Source organism: Gigantopelta aegis, chromosome 7, assembly GCF_016097555.1.
Source record: "Gigantopelta aegis isolate Gae_Host chromosome 7, Gae_host_genome, whole genome shotgun sequence".
NCBI lineage: Eukaryota > Metazoa > Mollusca > Gastropoda > Neomphalida > Peltospiridae > Gigantopelta > Gigantopelta aegis.
This window is the reverse complement of record NC_054705.1, coordinates 12,898,395-12,919,932: the sequence shown is the minus strand read 5'-3', so window position 1 is coordinate 12,919,932 and position 21,538 is coordinate 12,898,395. Positions and strand designations below refer to the sequence as shown.

The 21,538-nt window shown below is 37.7% G+C and overlaps 1 protein-coding gene across 1 annotated transcript in view; it reads right to left on the bottom strand.

Moving 5' to 3' along the window:
- Window positions 1-16,118: 16,118 nt before the first annotated feature.
- Window positions 16,119-21,538, bottom strand: part of LOC121377366 — a 49,678-nt gene continuing 44,258 nt past the window's right edge. The window contains exon 6 of the mRNA XM_041505342.1: window positions 16,119-19,914. Within this exon, the coding sequence (XP_041361276.1) occupies window positions 19,866-19,914 (49 nt within the window). The 3' untranslated portion in view covers window positions 16,119-19,865. The remainder of the gene's footprint in view (window positions 19,915-21,538) is intronic.

Below are 21,538 nucleotides of genomic sequence, written 5' to 3'. Positions count from 1 at the left end.
GATATAGTAACATATCGGGCAAGAGTGGGGATCTTCTATAACTGTACAACAGGAAAGCATATGGTAGATCTGATGACTAGTTTCTTGTATTTATGTTGTCTTTGCTGGGGGAAGAGGGGTCCGATCCCAAATATATCTGTTATTCCTATTAATGTTAGTGGTTTGTTTATAAATATATATATATCCCAAATATATCTATATATATATATAGTTGTTATATATATATATATATACAGTCAAACCTGTATATAACAGCCACCCAAGTGACATGACAAAAGTGGCCGTTATAGGCAGGTGACCCTTATATACAGGTTCAAACGTAGAACCTATATATTAAAACAAGCTCAGCGACGTTACGCGGTGGTGGCTGGCGGTGACGTATACGACGTCCTAACTCATCCCGCATGTGTTCAATTGGGTTCAAATCCGGTGAAACGGCAGGCCAGTTCATAATGGTGATAGCGGCTTGTTGTAGGAATGCCTGGGTAATTCATGCAGTATGTGGACGGGCATTGTCTTGTTGAAACAGAAGGGGACCTCCTGGTGTTCGGTGACGGCGCAAAAGTGGCTGGAGAACTGGTCTTAGAATAACGTCAACATAACGCTGGGCTGAAAGGGCATCGTGGACAATGATGACATCACTCCTGAAATCACAGTTGATTGCAACCCCCCTCTCTCATACCATCAGACAACCGCCGCCAAACCGATCACGTTCCCGCATACATCCGTCAGCGTACCGTTCATGGAATCTCCTGTACACACGTGCTCTTCCATCGGCAAAGGAGACAGAGAAACGGGACTCATCTGAGAAAACAATGCTCCGGTAAAAGGCTGGTGGATGATTACCATTCTGGAGAGAAAACTGTAGTCTGGCAGCACGATGTTGCGGTGTCATGATGTTACCGTTGTACGGGCGTCCAGCCGTTCTGAGTCGACGGATGACCGTCATCGGATGGATAGTTCTTCCATGACGTCCTGTCGTGTTGCTCGATGTCATCGTCGCAGTTCTGAACCGGTCACGGAGGTGATGTCGTCGAATCTGCTGATCTTGGCGTGGGGTCGTAACGGGACGTTGACCAGGTCGAGGTTGATCACGGACACTCCCGGTCTGTTGATGACGTTCAACAAGTCGTCCAATAGTTGATGGATGGATTCTGAAGGTCCTAGCAACTTGGCTTTGCGAAGTCCTCCCTTGAACCATGCCCAATGCTCGCTCCCTTTGTTCTTCTCTGAGTCGCGGCATTCTTAATGTAACGAGGAAGCTATTTGGGTGGAAGTAAACCATAAGAATTGAAAGTTACTACTCAGTATTTTTTTTTACAGAGCTCCATCCACTTCAGCTTACATTTGGAATTTAATATAATATTCTTTTAATTACGGGATGGATGACCCTATCGACAACATACTAATTGTTGATGATTTTAATGCAAACGTGTTTGAATATTAAATCATGTGTACTGCATTTCATTTGACACAGCTAATCGACAAGCGAACAAGAAAGAAAGAAAGAAATGTTTTATTTAACGACGCACTCAACACATTGTATTTACGGTTATATGGCGTCAGACATATGGTTAAGAACAACACAGATACTGAGAGAGGAAACCCGCTGTCGCCACTTCATAAGATATTCTTTTCGATAAGCAGCAAGGAATCTTTTATATGCACCATCCCACAGACAGGATAGCACATACCACGGCCTTTGAAATACCAATGGGCCCACTGACGGTGATCAATCTCAAACCGACCGCGCATCGAGCGAGCGCTGTACCACTGGGCTACGTCTCGCCCCTACAAGCCAACACGAATCACAGAAACCAGTCAAAGTACTTTAGACCTGATATTTGTTTCTTATCCCCAACATGTAAAATACTTTAACGTGCTGACCTTTCCTGTAGTGACCACTCGCCAAGCTCTATTCAGCTTGGTAACAATGGTAATTACGATGCAATCCACACATTACGACGAACCATATGGGATTGGTCTAAAAACCTACTTCCCTGAGGTCGATTGGGACCCCATTTTCTACAACGACTCCGTCGATAACATTTGGTTTACTACTTCCTGCAAAGCAATTCACAATTTCATTGCTGAAAGCGAACGTTTATTACTGATAAAACCGTTCACCTTCTCCTTTATTCTTCTTGTCTCTCTGTTCTAATCTATATACAGATATTATATTTTTGACAGGTTAAATATACAATAGTTTTATATTCTTGAACATTAAATGCATATCTTATACTTTTTATTGGACCGTGGGCCCACTATACCCTTTCCCCCCCCCCCTACCCCCCCCCCCCTCCGATATGGATTTTTCAAGATGAGTATATTTTTGAAGCCTATCCATAGCCATATTCAAATCAGCTTGTCTGCAGGCAATTTGTTGGTGGGTGTGCCTGTAAGGCACGTTTGAGTGTAGGCACCCTATTTATTTTTAACAGGGCAAATTTCTGATCAAGGTGAATGTTCCATATAATTTTCAAAAATAATTCTGCACTATATCACTGCCTTTACTTTAAAGCTGGGTTACTGGTGAATGTATTCCACCAAAAAATTAAACATTTTTGGCATCTGACTAAGCATAGTGAGTCAATGAATTTGAAATGTCCTGAGTATTACAAACATGGTATATGAAAAAACTGCATGGCAGTGTTGAAGTTAACATGCATACATATTTTGAACAGGTTTAAGAACAAATTATGAATGATATTCATACTAAATTACATGTTCATAACAACAAACCACAAAGCAATGCAATATATGTGGTATAAATATAGTACCGGAGGTATACTCACCAGAAAACGTTACACAGTTCCCTATATACATAATTATCTATGTACATGTGTGTGTGTGTGTGTGTGTGTGTGTGTGTGTGTGTGTGTGTGTGTGTGTATATATATATATATATATATATATATATATATATATATATATATATATATATATATATATATATATATATAGATATAGATATATATATACATACCGTACCTAAAACATTCTGATCCTTTTATTATTACTTAAATATGGTGCAGTATATGCTGTCTAAACCATCTGCATGAATATTTTGAATATTTTTATATTACACACAAGTCTTTCAAAAATAAAAAGTGAATTCACATACCATTCTTGGCAAGTCTGCATTGCATATACAATTTATCTATCTCACAACAGTTCATCTTACAATAACTAGTTTCTTTTGTTGCTTTGTGTAATATTTTAGAATTGCAGTTCTATTTATATTATGCTTAACTTATGTTTTGGTGTATATAATTTATATCTGCATAGAATATTGTCATCGGGCAAATATCTAGTACTATAAAAATCTAACTTTCATTCCCAATTCTCAATCATTTTATGTGACCCAAATATGATATATGTGAAGTTTACAATTTTCTATTTCTACATCCTTCCTTTTATTCTATAAAGTATATGTTAATAACAATTACAAAACAATATAATAAGAAGTATGAATAATTATATACTTCTCAAAATAACTTACTAGTAAGCAATGCCAGAAATGTATTAATTTCTATGTATACACATACTTAGGATTCCCTAAAGCTTTTATTATTAAAAAAACAAACAAAAAGACCTGGCTTTTTTCTATAACATATTGAGGCTTCATTATTCAAATATGGTTAAGTATATGGAGTTTATATACTATGTTCACAAATTTATGAAGATGTCCGTCTGTTCTTAGTACCAGCCAATTATAAGTACCTTTCCTCGGCATGTGTGTTAAAACATATTTGTATTTAAATTGTGCTTAATTTATGCTAGGTTCATATAATTGACGTCAGATATAGTCATCAGGCATATCTAGCACTTGACTTTGTTTTCTATTTCAGTCTTATCATCTGACTCAAATCTAATGTCTGTTATGTTCACAATATGTGTAATTTCTTATTTTTCCTCTGGGCCTTTGCTCTTGTTCCTCCCTCAATATGTCAACAGCTCTTGCATTATCAGATCACAAACCATCCAATTCAGCTTCAGTATTTCTTTGGACATTTCTCAGCCATTTCTATGTGGTTGAGGAATACTCTGGACTTTGTGATATGACTAATACCATATGAGACCATGGCAATTTGCTCTCTTCCAATTTGCTCTGTTGGTACAGCTTTTCATGCTGGGGTGTCGTTAAACATTGATTGATTGATTGATTGATTCATTCATTCTATTGGTACAGCATATTTTCAGGGAATATCTACTGGATGGAAGGTGTGCAACTAATCCACAGTAGCATAATAACAGCATTCGTGGTTTAGCATTAAAGTTCTCATGTAAAAGGGGTTCTTCCAAGCCACACTTGATCTAAGGAATCCCTACAAAGGTCTTAAGAGACTGGAAGACCTTTTAAATAAAAAAACAAGAAAACTCTGCCCTCAGCTTCTTGGGAAGAGGATTCTATTTGTGAGACAAAGTACATGTTTCAAACGCAAACCATGTCTGGGGTTTTTGTAAAATACACAAGAAGATGTAGAAACAAAGATTATACTTCAATGTCTGTACATTGCTGCCCGTTCACCATCTCAGATACGAATTTTTTTATTCACTCAACTTGGCAAGAAGAGGCATCTTACAGATGTGCACAACACCATTAAGGATGCAGGGAAGACACCTTCTAGCAATTCCAGCTGTGCTTGCCTTTACTGGCTGTGATACCAACAGTGCTTTTATGCAGAATGGGAAACTGGAGGTTTTGAATATTCTCAAGCAACACCAAGACTTCCTTGAAATATTGTTAGCTCATGGAAGTTCAGCTCATGGAAGTTCAGCAAAAATTGGTGTTCATATATTTAAGAAGCAGATCATTTCATATACCTTCTCTATGGGAGTACAGGTGCGAATAACATACAAAGACATCATGACTTGAGAAATATCTGGAAATGTGTGTTGCCAAACCAAGGATGATAATATTGAACTACGGTAGAGTATAAATCAGCCTTCTCCACTCTACATATATGTATTGACTGAAAATGCTCTGAGATTGCACATAAAGGGACAAATTGCCAAATTGTCATTTGGTATCAGTCATGCGAGGCAGTCCGGGCTATTCCCCAACCAAATTGTCATATGGCTGAGAAATTTTAGAAGGAACACTAGAGACGAAATAGTGATATTATACTATGAGCGCTGATGGACATACTGATGGAGGAACCAGAGCAGAGTCTGGAAAAGGAGAATACCAGAAATTGTGAACATGACAGACATATTTTAATTGCATGAAAATGCAAAGGTATATGAAAGGAAGTCAAAACTTTCCTAGACAATATTTGATGTAAAACTAATTATATACACCTGAGCATAAGTTAAGCACAATGTAAATATAAAGGCAAATTTAAAAAATATTACAAACACAGACTAGTATAAGATGAACTTCTGTGAGACAGATGACTTGTACATGTAATTTCAAAACAAGAATGCCTTGAATTTTTTTAATAGTATTGTGGTCAGAAAAAGCATGTCGGATTCACATATGCATTGTGTTTGTTTGTTTTAATATGAATATTATATATGCCGTTCAACAATTACGTAACGTTTTAAAGTCCGAACCACTTTGTTACGATAAATGACTCTCTTAATTTTAATTACCAAAATATTTCCCCCACATTTTGCCAAGACAGAAATCGTGGGAAAAACATTACGTTGACACAGATTGCACGTACCAGATTGTAACTATGTCATCTATATCGACTTTGCGGAGATCTAGAAACCCCCCCCCCCCCAAAAAAAAAAAACACCCACAGTAATTTTTTTTGCAGTCTGCGATTTTACGTTTTTAATTGAATACTCTTGAAGAGGGTGGCATCCTCTGAATTATGTCACGCAATTAATGTGACGTCGTCACGATTGCAGTATATCACAATCAACGCATACCATGACGTTAGATTACGTCACACCCTTCCATCCCGCCGTTCAATAATTATGTAACGCTCTAAAGTCTGAACGACATGGTTCACAACTGCAATAAATCATTCAACTTCCTTTACGTACCGATACATTTCCCCCACATTGTGTCCAGACACCAATCTTGAAAAATCTATGACACAAATTCCACACACTAAAATGTAACCATGTCACCTGTATAGACGTCGCTGAGATCTCTTGTAATTTTTCGCCCACTGCCATTTTGCCTATTTTTTAATGGAATATTTTTCAAGAGGGGCGGAAGCCTCCGAACAACGTGTAGAAATGAACATGACGTCATGACAATTGCTTTATACCGTAACTCGATGGGACGAGTCATGTGCGTACGCTACATTGTCGTATATATTGATTATAATATATACAATACGCGCACGCGTGCATCTTACTCTCTCTCTCTCTCTCTCTCTCTCTCTCTCTCTCTCTCTCTCTCTCTCTCTCTCTCTCTCTGTGTGTGTGTGTGTGTGTGTGTGTGTGTGTAATATTATATATATTAGTAAGACCCGTAACGTAACACCCGTAACAGTTATCTCTGTGCATAATTGACTTAATATCTATCAAGCAGTGAAACCAGGTTCTATTCCAGTAATTACCGAAGCCCACCTACCCATATGATACAAGTTTTATTAAAATTACCCGTATACATCACAGGATTTTGATGAAATGTACTTCTTGAAAAAAGATTTGTCCATTTAGTGTAACACCCGTAACGGAGGTTGGTAGGTCTTTTAATTAGTATATAGCATTTTAAATCTTCAATATTTTATGGAAGTTGGGAGAGAAACATGTTAACTGTATAAAACTCAAATAATGGGGAGAGTGATACAAATAATATTCTCTGCAACTTCACTTTAAAACATTTACCCCCTCAAAATGTAACACCCGTAACGATAGATTTGACCATATTGTGCCGACCAAGCGTCTGAATGTTTTGTGAATGGCTGGTAATAAACTCCCAAATAACTATAGAAGGCAAAGATGACACAACAAATTTGTAAAGTTCAATCATTTATTATGTAACAACAAGGGTAAACAGTTTTCCAACAGTCTCAATAAATGCTTCTTGCACTTCACTATAATATTTGTATATCAATCAATATTTGCTATCAACAAGCACCTTCAGGTCATACACATTGACCAATGTGTCATTAATATTACTAAAAACTAACATTGTCTCAGCTATATGCATTCATTAAGGTGAGTAGTATTCAAGTTACCTATTTTATCATGAACTTCATTATGCAACTACACAACTATTTTCATTAAACTAAATTTCTGTTTTCTTATACTCTAACTTCAGATGTGCTAGTTTAATATATTGCTTTATCTTTAATACTACAGTTCACTACACTATCTCTAATACTCTCTCTCACTACTTCCTACTACATCAGTACTATATTTCTCTACACAGAGTGGCACTACATCACTCTGTCACTTCAATACTATAATAACTACACAGGGTGGCACTACATCACCCTCAACTACTACTTAAACACTATAAACTACACAGGGTGGCACTACATCACCCTCAACTACCACTTAAACACTATAAACTCAGCAGGGTGGCACAACATCACCCACAACTACTTCAACTATATTTCGCTTGTCACTCATCACTACTTCTACACTATTTTCTCTTATACACAGTGTGAACTATCTCACATTCCCAGTCTGGAGCTCCACGCGGTAAGACGTGTTTGTTTCACGTGTGCACACTGCACGTGCTTTCGTGTGCTCGACTTGGGGGTCCTTCATTTCGTTGTTTTTGTCAGCGAAATGAAGTTTTGTACTGGGATGTATGCGGCCATTGGAACTGATTGAACGCTGGAACGCTTCTCGTTTCGACAACCTGCACCACCAGGTTGGATTCTTTTTTAGCGAGATTCCTTGCCTCCACGTCATTTCTCCGTCTGACTGTCGACTTGGGGTTCTGCAGAACGCCACGGTTGTTCGGGTTTAGTCTCTACATGTCCGAGCCTGTCCTAGCAGCACTGGAAGATTGACCGCCCCACTCTAAGAAGAAATAGGAAGCGGGGTCGGCCCCTACTACTCTTTTCTAGACTTTACTTTGTTTTATTGTGATACCATCTCGTATCCTCCGGAGTCTGGCCCGTCCGCACCACTATACCAACCCATGACGACTGGACTATACCCTAGCCTGATATTCTCTCTCGTTCAGACGGATCCGGCTTCTCAAGATCTGTATTTCAGCACAGCACTACACCTTCAACGTCTATCGACTGTCAATCTAGGGGTTTTCTTGACGGGATGCAACCCATCTCGTTCCTTTAAACTGTGCACCCAAACGGCCTTAACGAGGCCACTCGCGTGGACATATCGATCGGACTTTAAACTTTTAGATCTGCGTTCAAAATTTTATGTCGAAATTACTTCTTTATTTTTAAATATTATTAAATAGTCCGATCCTCTCTTCTTTCTCTTATTTAATTTTGGACTGTCCTTCTAAAATGCTCCAAATTATATAAATATTCGGCCGAGAAGTCAATTCTTTTTATTTTTGGCTTGTAACCTTTTTATTTTTTTTATTTATTCTATGAACTTTTTTACTAATTGCTATTTTCAAAATTCTGCCCATTTTCAACCCCCCCCCCCCTCCATCCCGAGTCAGGCCACCGATCTTATCGGAGGTCGGACTCGGGATGGGCGTGTTCGAAACCCTAGTGGTATATGGGCACGTTAAACTAGTTATCATCATCATCATCACTTTTCACTACTTCGGCTATATATTAAACTACACTTATACTTCTATTTCAATACTTCTCACTCTTCATTACTTCTATTCTTTGTTTTCTTATACACTGAGTGAACTATATCACTTTTCACTACTTCAGCAATATATTAAACTGCACTTGAGCTTCTATTTCAATACTTCTCTCTATTCACTACTTCTATTATATCTTCTCTTATACACTGAGTGAACTATCTCACTTTTCACTACTTCAGCAATATATTAAACTACACAAACGTCTATTTCAATACTTCTCACTCTTCACTACTTCTATTCTATCTTCTCATACACTGAGTGAACTATCTCACTTTTCACTACTTCAGCAATATATTAAACTACACTTCTATTTCAGCATTCTAACTCAATAGACTACATATTCCTATCTCAGAATAATATCACTTAAGTCCAAGACACATTATTTCAATGTTAACTTTTCACAGTAAATACCATAGCACTTCTGGGCTCTCAGTTTATGATTGAAGGCTATTAACCTATATCTAAATAATAAATCTCTAATTAATTATTATTGCCAAATATAATTATCATGTTTATTGATACTACTTATTAGTGAGAATGGCTGTCTAATCCCAACTCTTTATTTAAAAACTCACAATTTTAGAAAATAAACAAAATGGGTCCCAACTCACCTAATGTAAAGATAAAGCTAGACTGACGGCCAGCGTTAAACGCTGCCTTTTTATAACTTTTGATAATCAGCGAAAAATCAGCGTGATGGTAAATTCAGCGTGCTGAATCAGCGGAGCCGGCTGAATCAGCGAACTAAGACCTGCCCCCTGCTAGTCACGCTAAAAGTACACCCGACTTCCCTATTACTGGTGTAAAATAATACCTCAAAAAATTATCTAAATAAACATATACAGTAAATTCTAATCTCATTCATGTTCATACAAAAATAATAATTTATACTTTGGTTTTCCAAAGTTTAGTTGTATTGACCGCTATATATACTGAACAAAAAAAGAAACTTCCAATTTGTACATATAGTATTTATTGTGTTAAAGAATTCATTGTGTAATGAAATTATATAGGTAGTATTAGCCTTGAGCTGTATTATCAGGATTCATGAATTTTATCGATTATTTTTGCACTGTTAATCGTCGATAACGTGAAATTCAATTTGCACGTGCATGCATGGTTCGACATGTCCCGTGTAGTATTCGGTCAATTTGTTTTACTTGTCTTACTGACATTGTTCAAAATTAAAAAAAAAATTAACGTTTTTTCACATTGTAGCATTTTTTAGTATGCCAAGAATACCCAATAATTTACGCGAACGGGCGATTGGCATGCTTGATGCTGGCATGTCGACAGAAGACGTTGCAAGGCATGTTGGGAGTTCTAGTCGAGCGAGTTGAACGGTCGAGATTTCGAGCGACAGGAAACACCAACGACTTGCCAATCGTGGATGTCAGCGTGTTACAACGCGTGGTCAGGATCGCTATATCATGAACACGCATTTGCCCAATCGATTCCAAACAGCCACTGCTACTGCTGCTAACACACCTGGGCTTCATAATAACCGAATCAGTGGGCAAACTGTTCGTAATCGTCTGCGGGAGAACGGTTTACATGCACGACGTCCTTACGTCGGATGCTTTTTAACGCAACGTCATCGTCTAAATCGTCTTGATTGGGCACATGTACACACTCGTTGGATACGGCGACGCTGGAATACCGTTCTTTTTTCGGATGAATCCAGATTTTCTTTACAACGTGGTGATGGCAGGGTGCGCGTCTACCATAGGAGAAATGAACGCTATGCTGACTGTTGTGTTCTTGAACGAGATCGTTTCGGGGGTGGGGGGCTGTGTCATGGTCTGGGCAGCCATTGCCCATGGTTATCGTTCACCACTAGTCGTCATTGATGGCAATTTAAATGCTCAACGTTACCGCGATGACATTCTCGCTCATCACGTAATTCCTCTGTTCCATAACAACGCCAACATCTCGATTTTTCAGCATAATAATGCCACCTCTCATACAGCTAGAGACACTGTAAATTTTCTTAGGACAAATAAAATTGATTTCATTGATGACTGGCCCGCTAAAACTCCTGATCTTAACCCCATCGAGCATATATAACAATTATTCCCCCGGTTTGTTTTCATCAAGTTATGTTCAAGCAAAGTTAGTGGAAGTTTCTTATTTTGTTCAGTATATATATATACGTTTTGTTCCAGTCCACCATAAACGCCACGCCAGTTTCTCTACAATCTGCGGTATATACTCAGACAATCATATCGCGTTTTGCTAAAACTGAATTTGAACTGGTGTTTGTCTACCTGTGAACAGTGTCTGAGTGGGGTTTGCACAATGGTTTTAAATATGGCGTTTATATATATATATATATATATATATATATAAGAATTGAACGTGAAAATGTTTGAGTTTCATGCTAGTATGAAACGCAAAACCGCTTTACGTATGAATGGCGTAGCGCGTTAGCATGAAACTCAAAAATGTTCACGTTCAATTCTTATAATTCCAAACACATAACCATGTAATTAATGTAAAGCTCTTTGAAATAAAAGTGAACTCTATTTTCTAACTATTTACTATTTTATTAACACGAAGTTCATACTCAATATTAGCGGAATCCCTATGGTGGTTCGGCTTTTTCCGTCAATAGCCGAATGAGAGAATGACAATGTTACAATCATTAATACAATTCATATAGATTTTTTGCATTAAATGTCAATACCAACTAGAAACATTTTGAATTCACTATAAACATACATGTATAACGTAAGTAATTTCAATAACTTTTAACCTGTAATAAAAATGTCTGAAGCGACCTATTTTGTATGGTATAATTTATATGTGAAGCGGTTGGTGTATAAATATTTAACTACAAACTGCATGGGCGCCATTTTTTTTATTACTGTCCAGATTTACCAATTACAACGTTGAAATTACAGTTATGAAATATTGAGAGCGTGAAAATTCCATGTGTTGATAGATTTGACATGGAGAAAGTAGTTTCAATGTTTCCGGAAATGGATGAAACAGGTGTGTCGCGAGTTTCTGTGTTTAATGGCTTTGTAATTGTGGAAGTGGCGACAAGACAGGGGCATGAGGATGGTTTTGTCGTTTGTGTGACTTCAAGTGGTGCGACACAAGTATTCGTGAGATTTGACAGTGCCATGCTCATGTTTCGTTTTTGGAAAGTGGAACATTCTCTGTTGTAGCTTCGAATTGAAGCTTCGTTCCTGTGGCCCGACATGTACATGATATGCCTAGTTTCAAAACCCGAGTCGTTTAAAGATTGGATCGCAGTGGCGTGCAAACTATGTGCTGTGTACGTCATACTACAGTGTGCGTTACTGCTAATGGTTGGCCTGAACTGACTGAATTTTGTTTTTGAAATCGCTTTTGCATCTCAAGGAAATTCCTAGGGGATTCACTGATTTTTTATCTTATCATCGGCTATTGGACGTCAAACATATGGTCATTCTGACACTTTTTTTTTTTTAGAGGAAACCCGCTGTCGCCACATAGGTTACTCATTTACGATAGACAGCAGATATTTACGGTTATATGGCGTCAGACATATGGCTAAGGACCACACAGATTTTGAGAGGAAACCCGCTGTCGCCACTACATGGGCTACTCTTTCCGATTAGCAGCAAGGGATCTTTTATTTGCGCTTCCCACAGGCAGGATAACACAAACCATGGCCTTTGTTCAACCAGTTATGGATCACTGGTCGATGCAAGTGGTTTACACCTACTCACTGAGCGACCCTGTATGACTCCTGAATCTGAGAAGAGATCTGTAGAGCAAATATTGCCTGCGAAGTTTCATTCCGTTGTTTCGTTGAGCTATAAACTCAACATATATATATACATATATATATATATATATATATATTTAAGGTTAAATTAAGTCGGACTGAGGTTGTTTTTTCTTTTATTCCCTTTTGACCCTCAGATTACAAGTTGGAAACTAATTGTATGAGGAAGCCTATATAGATTCATATTTGTAAACAGAAAATCTTAAACATCACATATAATATATATTTTTATAATTTTGTATGTCATAATATTTGTATATAACTTTTATGTGATACTGTAAGACAATGATTCAAGGCTCCCCAGCCTTGACATTGCCTATGATCTGGGGGTAATAATAAAATAAAATAAAAATGTTAAAGAAAAAGAAAAAAAAAGTTTAAAAAAAAGAAACAAAAAAGTGTTTTTTCTCTCGTTCCAACCAATGCACCACAGCTGGCCAAAGGCCGTGTTATGTGTTGTCCTGTCTGTGGGAAAGTGTATATACAAGATCCTTTGTTGCATTAAGAAAAATGTAACGGGTTTCCTCTGATGACTGTTTGACATCCAACAGCCGATGATTAATTAATCAATGTGCTCTAATGGTGTCGTTAAACAAAATAAACTTCTTCTTCTCTCTCTCTGAGTTTGCAACCGTTAAACAACCAGACTGGAAAATGTAATGTCATATTAATACATTACATGTAAGGAAGAAACCACACACACACACACACACGCTCGCGCGCACATACACACGCACGCACGCAGGCAGGCACACACACACACATCTAGACAACAAATTGTAAAATTAAATAACAATGTTTAAATGCAAATAGGTAGGCTATTAAAAAGCACACTCCAAATAAGTATGGGCTATTTAAGCGGCTCGCGCAAGTCAGGTTTTGTATAATCCATATTATCGGCCTCGATGGCGCAGTGGTTAAGCCATCGGACTACAGGCTGGTAAATAGAGGGTTCGCAGGCCGGTATCGGCTCCAACCCAGAGCGAGTTCTTACGGGCTCAGTGGGTAGGTGCAAGGCCACTACACCCTCTTCTCTCTCACTAACCACTAAACAACTAACCCACTGTCCTGGACAGACAGTCCAGATAGCCGAGGTGTATTCCCAGGACAGCGTGCTTGAACCTTAATTGGATATAAGCACGAAAATAAGTTGAATAAATAAATAGTCCATATTTTGTTCGCGCAATACATTTTGGACATCATTTACTGTCACCGGCCTCGGTGGCGTCGTGGTTAGGCCATCGGTCTACAGGCTGGTAGGTACTGAATTTGGACCCCAGTCGAGGCATGGGATTTTTAATCCAGATACCTACTCCAAACCCTGAGTGAGTGCTCCGCAAGGCTCAATTGGTAAGTGTAAACCACGTGCACCGACCAGTGATCCATAACTGGTTCAACAAAGGCCATGATTTGTGCGATCCTGCCTGTGGGAAAAGCAAATAAAAGATCCCCTGCTGCCTAATCGTAAAAGCGTAGCCTATGTGGCGACAGCAGATTTCCTCTTAAAAACAGTGTCAGAATGACCATATGTCTGATGTCTGATGATAAGATAAAAAATCAATGCGCTCTAGTGGCGTCGTTAAATAAAACAAACTTTACTTTTTCATTTACTGTCATAACGAGTTATTAAAAACAAAATTCAAAAATAGGATACCTGAATTTGTTTTCCTTTTACAATGGGTTACACCAATTTAGAAATCTCCAAGCCATGTTTAAACGTAACACAAGTCAATAGAAATAGAAATATGGGTGGAAAAACAGACGCAATGATGTCTGGGATATGACCAAACCAGACAAAGATACAAATTAAAGGACCTATGTCAAAGTTGAAACCACAATATTTCATTATGTTCACATTTATTTGTAATAAACAACTACAAATTAATCAATCCCACGCATAATCTTTTCATAACTATCTCCAGAATAATAATTTAAAAAAGTCTTGCACTGGATGATAAGATGGGTTTCCCTGAATAATTTGCGGCTAAATATAGCATGGCCACCATCTTTTTTCCTTTTAATTCTGGCTAAACTTAGTATATTGAACGTGTACGCGTAAAACAGTGACGTCACTAGTTAATGCGTGTGACACTCAATATTCCCCTCTAAAGTATTTTTTTCCCCACTAGTAAATGGAATTATTTAGTTGTAATTTTTTTTTTTATAGGATTATAGCTTTAAAGCAAAATTTAATAAATATTAATAACTATTTTTGGCGGGAACAGCTATTATTGCAACTTTGACATAGCACTTTTAAGATATTAAAAGCTAAAGCATTATGCTACTCATATTATTAACTGTCACGAAGAAGTTGTCCAACTCGACTGGTGTTGTAATTTCTCTCACTCCCAACGATTGGTGTGCTAAAATTAACAACTAATAAGTTGTAGGGGTGGTATACGACGAGAATCGAGTTCTAAGGGTGCTCAGACTAGTAACTGAACAGTTGTGGCAATCGAGAGATCGGCGAGTTTGCCAATGCCGATTTGACAGTTGGTCTTTGTCTAGCATTAGTAACGCGAAAGGGGCGGGAACTAGCTCATTCGGTAGAGCCTCGCCCAATAATGTCTCAAGAATGTTCGATGGGGGAAAGGTCTGGGCTCTGGGCTGGTCAATATTTTGTTGATTTATTATTATTATTATTTTTTTTTTTTGATTCAAATAGCCCATACTTATTTCGAACAGTATGCATAACCTTAATATATATCAAATTCAACAATAAACCTGAAAAAACACAAATATACAATATTCATTCTCTTAAACAACCACAAACTTTATTTTTTTGGTCAGATTACTTTGCTAACAGAACGTTTAAAGTCAAATTGTATTTATGGTTTGTCTATACTCTGTGAACAAGCATTCTGAGAGTACTACTAAAGCAATACATGTCCGCTACCGGGCCCAATACATTTTTGTATCTCCTAACGTCAAGGGCCAGAACTCTGTTACACATGGACACATTTTCGAGACAATCGAACCTGATCTGTAACAACATGATAAAACTATATACAAAATGTCAGCTGAATATCTTGAAAGTCTGAAAAGTTATATATAGGACAGTTGAACATACACACGGACGGATAGTCAGATACACAATATCTACCCTTCTCCGATTCGACAGGTAGGAAAGTACTAAGAGCTGTGACCATGCTTTCTCTACGATACAGACATCGGACTACTATATACAGCTTTCTCCATCATACTGACATGGGACTGCTATATACTTTTTTCTCTACAATACAGACATGGGACTACTATATACGGCTTTCTCTACAATACAGACATCGGACTACTATATACAGCTTTCTCTACAATACTGACATGGGACTACTATATACTGCTTTCTCCACAATACTGACATGGGACTGCTATATACTGCTTTCTCCACAATACTGACATGGGACTGCTATATACTGCTTTCTCCACAATACTGACATGGGACTGCTATATACTGCTTTCTCCACAATACTGACATGGGACTACTATATACAGCTTTCTCCACCATACTGACATGGGACTGCTATATACTGCTTTCTCCACAATACTGACATGGGACTGCTATATACTTTTTTCTCTACAATACAGACATGGGACTACTATATACTGCTTTATCCACAATACTGCTTTCTCCACAATACTGAAATGGGACTACTATATACTGCTTCTTCAACAATACAGACATCGGACTACTATATACGGCTTTCTCTACAATACAGACATCGGACTACTATATACAGCTTTCTCTACAATACTGACATGGGACTACTATATACTGCTTTCTCCACAATACCGATATGGACTACTATATACTGCTTTCTCTAAAATACTAACATGGGACTCCTTTTTACTGCTCTATCCACAATACTGAAATGGGACTACTATATATTAATTTCTCCACAATACCGACATGGGACTCCTGTATACTGCTTTCTCCACAATACCGACATGGGATTACTATATATTGCTTTCTCTACAATACTGACATGGGACTTCTATATACTGCTTTCTACAGAATACCGATATGGACTACTGTATACTGCTTTCTCTAAAATACTGACATGGGACTCCTATATACTGCTTATCCACAATACTGAAATGGGACTACTATATACTGCTTTCTCCACGATACTGCCATCGGACTACTATATATTAATTTCTCCACAATACCGATATGGAACTCCTATATACTGCTTTCTCCACAATACCGACATGGGATCACTATATACTGATTTCTCTACAATACTGACATGGGACTACTATATACTGCTTTCTACACAATACTGACATTGGACTACTATATACTGCTTTCTGTACAATACCGACATGGGACTGCTATATACTGCTTTGTCTACAATACTGACATGGGACTACCATATACAGTTTTCTTCACAATATTGACATGGGACTACTATATACAGTTTTCTTCACAATATTGACATGGGACTACTATATACTGCTTCCTCCACAATACTGACATGGGACTGCTATATACTGCTTCCTCCACAATACTGACATGGGACTGCTATATACTGCTTTCTCTACAATACCGAAATGGGACTGCTATATACTGCTTTCTCTACAATACTGACATCGGACTACTATATACTGCTTTCACTACAATACTGACATGGGACTACTATAAACTGCTTTCTCTACAATACTGATGTGAACACGGATATTGATATACTATATCAAAGCTGTGTCAGAAAAGAAAGATTGAAACATTTAATAAAGTATTTCTGAGATAAACATCAGCAAATCATTTTGACTTTAATAAGTGGATTGTGTTTATTTTAAAAATCTAAAAATATCTACCCATCTAACAGGCCCATATTAACGACATTGAATGGTTGATAATTTTATCATGTTGAATCATACCAAGAAGTCATTAATATATACTGAGGGACAAAAGAAACGTTACACGTGTATATTATAATATAGATTTAATTTATTTCAATTCATTATTATAAAATAAAATGATGTCGCAAGAAACATTGTTGAGTCAATTGGGGACGACAATGCAAGTTAGTCGCTTATCACATTAGCGCGTAGAGACGTTACCATAATTGTTTCAGCAAAACCACAAGTTCACAAAGTCAATAACGGGTGAATGATCCCCTGTTGGTGAATACAGCCTGGCATCGGCGACGCATAGACGCTATTAGGCGGTTGATCCTTTCCATGGGGATATGCTGCCACTCCTGCCGCAAAGCGTTCGTAAGTTTCTGGTTGCTGACGTCTTCTCCTCACTTGTCTGCCTAACTGGTCCCACATATGCTCTATTGGGAAGAGATCGAGTGAGAGAGCCGGCCACGGTAAGACATTCACATTCTGTTGATGGAGAATGTCGATGTTGATGTTTGCGACGTGGGCGTGAGCATTATCCTGCTGCAATGGCTGCCATAAAAGGTAACACGTGTGAAATGAGGATTTGTTCTCGATAGCGCGGAGCGTTTAGTGTTCCATTAACGAACACGAGTTCTGTGCGACCGTTTCTTGTAATCCCATCCCATACCATAACGCTTCCACCCTCAAAACGACCGTGACGCAAGACACAAGGGTCCGAGTACCTCTCACCACATTTGCGATACACTCAGACTCGGCCGCCAGCATGACGTATAGTAAACCGAGAGTCGCCTGTCACAAATCCTCCATCACAGGTGACGTCGCGACCACTCCAGACGTTGTTGGCGGTGACGTTGAGTCAGGATAGGTCCTCGGTAGGGTCTTCTTGCGCATAGGCCTGCTTCATACAAACGACTACGTACAGTTATAAGAGAAATCCTGCGCAGACCAGGGATCACAGATGCAGTATGTGAAGGCGTCTTGAACCGATTATTAATACGACATAACCGGATGAATCTGTCATGTCTCGGCGTGGTTACCCTAGGTCTATCTGATCTTGGTCGGTCAGTAGTAGTGTTGGTCGTCAAATATGGCTGTAATAGCCTGGAAATGGTGATCCTCGCCACGTGATACTGTCGGGCAACGTCTACCTGCGTTGCACCAGCCTGCAATATACCAATTGCTCGTTCCCTGCATTGCAACAGCCTGCAGCATACCAATTGCTCGTTCCCTGGTACTGTTGTCAAGACGCGGCATAGTTGTACGGTTTCTCCGAAATGGAATTGGATGCCTTTTGGTTTGAAGGTATCCTAACAAACATTTCTACCGAAATGGCGATTAAAATCGGATGCACGTGCACGGTAAATGTCACAAAACCCACGTGTGCATCTTTCCTAGTTAGCGCTGCCTCTATTGTTTGTGAATCGTGGTTGCCATGCCTATAGTATGTAGATAAGAAAAAAAGTAATAAATATCTTTTTCATTAAAAATTATTAAAATATTTCACTAATTTACTGGTGTAACATTTGTTTTGTTCCTCAGTATATATATTTTTAGATAGATTTATTATGTCTTCGGAGATTAAATAAAAGTCTTATCATTACCATACGTTTTGGATGAGGATTTACAAAACAAATTGCCACCCTCACATAACATGACAGATTATGTACAGTTTAATTTATGTTCTCCTTCGATTTGTAAACAGGTTCTAGTAAATAATTTAGCGAAAACATATCGTCAACCTCTTATCATAATTCCCAAACTAATTTGTACAGCTTTCTCGCATTTGTCATTAACTAGACAATGCCATATACCCATTTATTTAAGTTATTGATAATACTATTACTAATGTTAAAATATATTTTCTAAAGCAAAATTGAGACATCCTCACCTACAACCAAATCAGTATCTATTTGTTTTAACTATAAAATAAATAAATAGTATATTAATTTAGTAAATGTTTGTAATTGGCATAGACATTACCTGTCCAACGATTGTTATACTAACCAAATTAGTATTAACCACGTGGGTTCAAATTTGTCTAAAGCCTTAGCTGTTCTCCAATAATTTTTGGCTAAACATTTAAAACGTTGCCCATTTGATTTGAACTGAGCTATTACATTAAAAAAAAGTACTATTTCTATATGATAAAGTATGTGGGACAATGTCACACAACTGAGCTAATGATGTTTTTAAAACTACTATTGCCATATGATAGACTCTGCACGACATTGTAACACAACAGAGCTATTAATTTCTTTTTTAAATTACTATACGATAGAGTATGTGTGACAGTGTCACACAACTGAGCTATTACAGTTTTTAAAAATTACTATTACTATATGGTAGAGTATGTGAGTGGTAGCCAGACTTGTGTCACCAGGACTAACATGAAGACAAAATTCTTGGGGTAAAGTGTCAAAGAGATTCCGCAATTGTTGGAACAGTGGACTTCCATGGATACTGGAGAATCGACAGACACGCTAGGGATGCTGTTTTACTAGCTGAAGACAACCAGCAGACAAACTAGCAGACACCACATGCATAGTTCTTGGTGATGACCATGGTACAGAATCTGGAAATAAAACAATAGATAAATAAAAAGTAAATAAACTCACTGTTTTTCTTATTAATCTGCCTGCCTGCCTGTCTATATGTCTATCTATATATCTATCTATCTATCTATCTATCTATCTATATATATATATATATATATATATATATTTTTTTTTTTACATGTGTGAATGGTATTAAATAGTATAAATAATACACACAATAGACAAAAATAATAATAGGATTTTGTTTTCAGCTGATCCGGCAGTTTGTAATTATAAATTATGACTTAATTCGGTCTATATTTAATATATTGATACAGTGTTGTAGCTCGGATTTTAACAGGGGAGGGCGCTAATTTAAGTATAGGGTATTTATAAAGCAAAAGTCATATTTATAAGGCATGAGCTGGATATAATCGAATGTTTTTCCTGCTTCTTTTTAATTCACTAACATTTTTTTTCCCGCGGGGATGGAGAGGTGAGAAGCAACAAAACTATTATTTTTAAATTGGATTGGTTTCGATAACAATTTCCATGTCGGTATTGTGTAGAAAGCAGTATATAGACGTCCCATGTCAGTATTGTAGAGAAAGCAGTATATAGTAATCCCATGTCGGTATTGTGGAGAAAGCAGTATACATATTAACATGCCTATATCCAATTAAGGTTCAAGCACGTCTCTCCTGGGAACAATATCTGACTTCTTCAGGACAGAAAGAGGGTAGGGGGTAGAGTTGGAAATGGAATTTTGAAAATAGCAATTAGTGAAAAAAGTCAATAGATTTAAAAATAAAAAAAGGAATTAACTGCTTGGCTGAATATTTATATAATTTAGAGCATTTTAGAAGAACAGTCCAAAACTAAAGAATAGAAAGTAGAGAGGATCGGACGATTTCATATTTAAAAAAAACAGAGTAATTTCGACATGAAATATAAAACAAAAATTTAAACGTTTAAAGTCTATCTCTATATTTCCACGTGTGTGGCCTCGTTAAGGCCGTTATGGTGCATAGCGTGTAGGGACGAGGTGGTTTGCATCCCGCCAAGAAAACTCCTAGAGTGACAGTCATTAGATGTGGAAGGTGTAATGCTGTGCAGAAAAACAGATCTTGAGAAGACGGATCCGTCTGAACGAGAGACTAGAGTATAGTCCAGTCGTCATGGTTGCCATAGAGGTGTGCACGGGCCCGGCTCCGAAAGATACGAGATGGTACCAATATGAAACAAAGTAAAGTCTAGAAAAGAGTAGTAGGGGCCGAGCCCGCTTCTTATATCTTCTTAGAGTGGGACGGTCAATCTTCCAGCACTGCTTGGGCAGGGTAGAAACTAAGCACGAACAACCATGGCGTTCTGCAGAATGCCCTTCATACGAGTCACGAAAAAAACATGTTGACACAATTCAGCCAGAAAAAAATGACGTGGAGGCAAGGATCCATAAAAAGCACATAATTCTTCTCTTTTATTTTTTTTATTTTTTTTATTTTAGCAACATTGATAAAATAATAAATGACCCATTTCTTTCAGGAGCACACAAACGAATGCTTAACAAAACACAATCAAATTTAATCTATTGTCATTTGCTGACTAACATGCATTAAATGGTTATACACAGAAGTCATTTTGTACATGCTGTATATATTGTCC